Source organism: Papilio polytes, unplaced genomic scaffold, assembly GCF_000836215.1.
Source record: "Papilio polytes unplaced genomic scaffold, Ppol_1.0 DF823731.1, whole genome shotgun sequence".
Taxonomy (NCBI): domain Eukaryota; kingdom Metazoa; phylum Arthropoda; class Insecta; order Lepidoptera; family Papilionidae; genus Papilio; species Papilio polytes.
Genome location: NW_013525473.1, coordinates 2,419,309 through 2,424,293, shown reverse-complemented (window position 1 = coordinate 2,424,293; position 4,985 = coordinate 2,419,309). Strand labels below are relative to the sequence as shown.

Genomic DNA, 4,985 nt, shown 5'->3' with positions numbered 1-4,985 from the left:
TGCTTAAAATTTGATGTGAAGTAATATATAACCCTCGTTATATTCTATTCATGTATTGTGTTTTCACAAATCTGAAGTACTAAAGGTACTACTTGCGGATGTCCGATTAAGCCCAAGACTAGTTTTAATAATGTCGTCTCTTAGATTTAATGTAACCAACCTGTAATTCTTGAATTCGGTGTGTAGTGCGCTGAAGAAGCGACAACTCTGTAAGGCAGTGTCGACATGGGTTGAGTCCTATGCTGTCCGTGGTTGGGTTGGTTCGCGCGATCCTTAACACAAGCGTCTATAGGCGCTCCATCAGGAAAACTCTCCACACCCAATAGAAACAATAGCACTAAACCGTACGTTATCATCGCGATGTGCTACCGAATTTTGGTGCGTCAGTTAAAAATCCGTAACCCGACTGCGCACGCGCCGACGGTTACACTCACTTTTGTAAGCATTCGAAAGGATCTAGAATTTAGACGACTTGACGGACAAATATTTTTTTTCACTAATGCAACTCGTGTGTTAACGAGTGCAATGGTATTTTGTAACATGTTATCACGATAACTATGTTATATGCCCAAACTTAAAGTGGCAGTTTTGTTTGTGGTATACAGATATGCTACTAACGATTTCATTGAAGTCAATGTAGAAAATCGAACCCGAGTCTTTTTGAATACAAAGAGCAACGTAACTTCAATAAAAAAAATCATCATCTCCCCTGCATTATCCTACTCCCGTAGGGTCGGTGCACCGGGTTTTCGTCTTCCAAAGCACTCTATCATCCGTCATCTCAGTCATCACTCCCTTCTTGATCGTGTCACCTTCACGCAATCCATCCATCTCTTTCTAGGTCTACCTCTACCGGTGTACCCCTCAACATTCATAAGTTTAATAAAAAAAAAATCTATACTAATTGATCTTTTTAAACCAAGATAAATACCTCTATGTATTGTTTTATATAACCGTATAACGAGTTGTAATAATCACATTTGAAGTCTTAGCTTTAGTACGAGTAAGTTTCAGACTAACCCATATTTTATTTTAAAATAAATTGAATTACATCGACCCTCTCTACCTCGTCTTCGTTAGAGCGCCCTCGTGCAGGTGAAGTGTTAGCGAGAGCTTGTTATTTATCTATATTTAACTCACTTCAACAAATTGTGAGATGTAAATAAAATTGATTTAAAAATACACTATTGTGAATGCACAAAATAGAAATACGAATTTAATAAAGTTCAAAATGCTGTAATTTTTATTTCTTCTATTCATTGACAAAAAGTATTTTATCTCCAGTTTTCCTGTTCGGAGAAAGAATGTTCGGATCCAAAACTACGTCTGCTTTGTCACTTGAATCAATATATTGCATTATTTCGTCGAGCATATTCTCGCAATCCTCATATTCCGATTCCATTCCGCTGCTACCATCTTTAGGATTATCCGTTTTTTTAACATCTTCAATATTTTTTCCTAATGGTATGGAAATAATTTCGTAATTTGGATCAGTTTCTGTATTATCTATAATGTTATCTGTGTTAGATAATGTTTCCTCATCAAAACATTCGGTAGGTGCATTTTTTCTTTTTATCCATTGTGGGTAATCTAATGAAACACTAGAATGTTTATTAATACCGTCATCGTCGTCAGCATTAGATGCTCTGTTTGGGATTATGCCTGAATCGTCATCGTGTTCAGTTCTCTTGAGATAATCATATCCTTCATTCGTTAGACCATTTTCTACGGTCTCGTAGATAGGGTCTAATATTTCTGCAAGTCTTTCTGTAGCTGGTATAGACATTATTTCTGCTACGTGTAGTTTCGGCTTCATACTGGTGTAGTGGTCTTTAACATCGTCAACGTTGTGCGATGGCAGGTTAGTGCTGTAAGTGAATCGCCTGGTGGAATTCGCTTCGAGACTGCCTCGAGAATTTGTGCCTCGAACTCGTGAATTAACTGCGTTCTCCGTTTTCTTGTATGTAGCTTTAACTAGTGCATGTACCTTTAATAGAAATAAAATAATTAAAATCACAATAAAGTTATTCGTTTGTGATATTGTTTTAAACATTTTTACCTATCGTTTTTAAGTAGCCCTTCTGGGATGGTTTAAATATACGGATTTATAGTATGTTTGTCGTTTAAAAGTGTCTAATTATAAAACCATACTAAATTTCCTAACAACATTAGTATAATAAAGGTTTACCGGTATAATCTATTAATTTTTAAGTAGGTTAAGGTTTGAATTGTGTAACTACTTAAATTAAGTAAGGCTATTAACAGATGTTCTGGTAGCGGTTTTTTTAATGGTAATGTGACTAAATATTTAATCTGCATATATAATTTCTATCTCATTTTAGTTACAAAGTAAGTACTAAAACGTGTTTAACACTATTATGCCGCATCAATCTTAACATCTATTATAAATATTAGAAATTCGCGTTACCTCTTTATTGACATAACAATAGAGCAAGGCGACAATGAACCCTTGCAAGGCTTCCAGTGTGTAGGAGAAATAGTAGTACAGCTGCTCCCAGGTGCAGTCGGTAGTGCTTGGCCTGAACGCCGTCAGCAGAAACTGCGTCCCGAACAGAGGCATCAGGAATAATGTCGCCTTCGCTGTACTTCTGGAAGAAATACATTAAAATTGTACCAGCAATATAAATTACGGTATAGCATTAACGGAAGATCGCATACAGTTGAGAAATACCCTTCGAGATATGGCCATCGACAGGGTTGCGACTCTCAGGAATAAAGAAGCTGTTTTTATCTACGTTTCTTTCTGTTTTACAAAGGTCATGCAATGTCTCCGTATATATTGTATATGTTAATTGCTATTGGTTGTCTTACAGGTTTACTTTAATAACATATGCATTATTTATAAAATGTTTAGTATCACTCACAGCTGATTAGCGTTCTCCGAGTTCCGGAGCTTCGTGAGCAACACCCTCAGTATATCAATGAAGAGCATTGTGTTGATAAGAAGTATGGCGACCCGCGGCGCGTCCAGGATCCACTGTACATGTGCTACCGTGTACACGATCCAGCAAGAATGATCGTTGAGCTGGCTCATCACCACAGCCCACGCCAGCGCAGGGACTAACGCAATCACTGTAACAAACGATATGTAAATAAAACTAAAAGTAACCTCTGACTCCACTTAGTGCGCAATAAGGGCGATGTTCATAATGAAATATTAAAATAAGAAAAGGAAGGGAGGAGAAGACCACTATCTTTAAGTGTACCTGCACCAGCTCCGTAGAGCCACTTTATTTTAATGTTGCTTCGAAATACGGCAACGATGAGACGGTGTAAATAGACGCCCTCCACCAGCATGCATACGAAGACCGCGTTGGCCGCGACGCGTTCGCATACCGCTAGCACGCGGCACCACGCGCCGTGCTGCGACAGCACTGTCTCACCAGAACTGGTAAGCTCCGCAATGTACACCTGGAAAAAGACCTCACTAGTAATTTTTCATCGGAAACTTCTAACAAGTTCCTCGGTACTGAATTAGAAATATGATGAACAATTTAGTATCGTTCTATCGTCTCCACTTGACCATCGCCTATGAAACTCACGTATCACCATAATCACTTCTGATATGTAAATATTTCTTTTATAGACGAATACACATTCTATTGAATTTTAATTTCATAGACCCAAACTTACCTCACTTCTGCTAATAATGACGAGAGCGTTTCTTATAATGATAGCGATGAGCAAATTTCTGTGGAGTGCGACTCGTGTGATCCTGAGTCGCTTGTAGAAGAAGAATATGAAGACAGCGGGCAGGCAGGAGGCGATGGAAAAGGCAAGCACGGCGATGTTCATGCGATAGCGGAGCAGCAGCCGCGGCGTGATGCTGCATGTAGTGTAGTCCGTCTGCAGCTCCCAGCTGCCGTTAGAGAAGCATTGCTTGTTGCTGAAATCTAAAGGGTGACATTAAAACGCGGAAACATAACAGAAACTTCAAGAGGATCAGATATAGCAATTCTTTGTCAAGACATGGAACGTGTTTATAAGCTTCAGGCGTCGTTTTTTTCCGTACAATTCTACTGTTTACTCAAAATGTACACGTGTAAAGGCGCTTTAATGTATCATTTCGTCCGATAGATACACATTACTTACGATGGCATGAGGGTCCAACATTGGAGTAGGCGAATTCTGAACACACTTCGTTGACAATAGTATCCGAGGGCGTCGGATGCCAACATGTCCAGCCGTCGAAGGTCGCCTCACATTGACTGTCATCTGAATGTACAAATTAACTGATATGGTGAACTTTGTATGTTTTGTACAATTACAAAATATATATTAAAGAAATGAATCAAAGTAGTTTTTTATTTATCTTACGAAATTGTGAGACAGATTGTCTTGTGTTAAAATAATATTATTGTATATATTTTAGTACCAATTTAAAATATCTATCAACCTAAGATAACCCTATATCACGAAATAAATATTTTAGATAATTTTCGATATAGAGTGTAACTGCGTGTAGAGACGGCTTTCATAATGTTGGATTAAGATTAATTAATTAAAAATGAGCAAAACCGTGGGTTTACACTAAAACACATGTACAGAAACATATTGTCATCCCGCTTATTCTTTTAATAAAAACAGAGATAGCAAAACATTTCTGTAGACGTCAGTGGATAAAATAACAATTACTTAATTATAATCAAGTGAAAGAAAAGTTGCTTAATCCTAATCGTTGTTGATGGATGACTTGATTACATCAACTTTTTTTCATTATGATCAAATTTTCATACAACAATAGAAAGCGACTGTATTGTTAGTATACCAATGTAATAAAAACACATCAAACAAAGAATAACAACGATAACATTGACGCATATTAAATATGTTTCTCAGTATCGATATAAGATATAGGAGAAAATTTTCAGTGCATACTGATTAAATTTATAGAAATATCAAATCCTTTGTCTCATCTTTTATCAACGCAAAATCCAACTTAGGGCAAACTTTCTGTTGTATTT

The 4,985-nt window shown here is 37.2% G+C and overlaps 2 protein-coding genes across 2 annotated transcripts in view; both read right to left on the bottom strand.

Annotated features, from left to right (window-relative positions):
• The window catches only part of LOC106103615 (putative defense protein 3), a 2,988-nt gene extending 2,560 nt beyond the window's left edge, over nucleotides 1-428 (bottom strand). Inside the window, exon 1 of the mRNA XM_013283398.1 lies at nucleotides 161-428. Coding sequence (XP_013138852.1) covers nucleotides 161-356 — 196 coding nt within the window. The 5' untranslated portion in view covers nucleotides 357-428. The remainder of the gene's footprint in view (nucleotides 1-160) is intronic.
• A 787-nt stretch (nucleotides 429-1,215) lies between these two features.
• Nucleotides 1,216-4,985, bottom strand: part of LOC106103610 — a 6,658-nt gene continuing 2,888 nt past the window's right edge. Inside the window, exons 5-10 of the mRNA XM_013283392.1 lie at nucleotides 4,114-4,236; nucleotides 3,655-3,914; nucleotides 3,228-3,432; nucleotides 2,886-3,093; nucleotides 2,429-2,609; nucleotides 1,216-1,987 (exon numbers count right to left, since the gene is read on the bottom strand). Coding sequence (XP_013138846.1) covers nucleotides 1,253-1,987; nucleotides 2,429-2,609; nucleotides 2,886-3,093; nucleotides 3,228-3,432; nucleotides 3,655-3,914; nucleotides 4,114-4,236 — 1,712 coding nt within the window. The 3' untranslated portion in view covers nucleotides 1,216-1,252. The remainder of the gene's footprint in view (nucleotides 1,988-2,428; nucleotides 2,610-2,885; nucleotides 3,094-3,227; nucleotides 3,433-3,654; nucleotides 3,915-4,113; nucleotides 4,237-4,985) is intronic.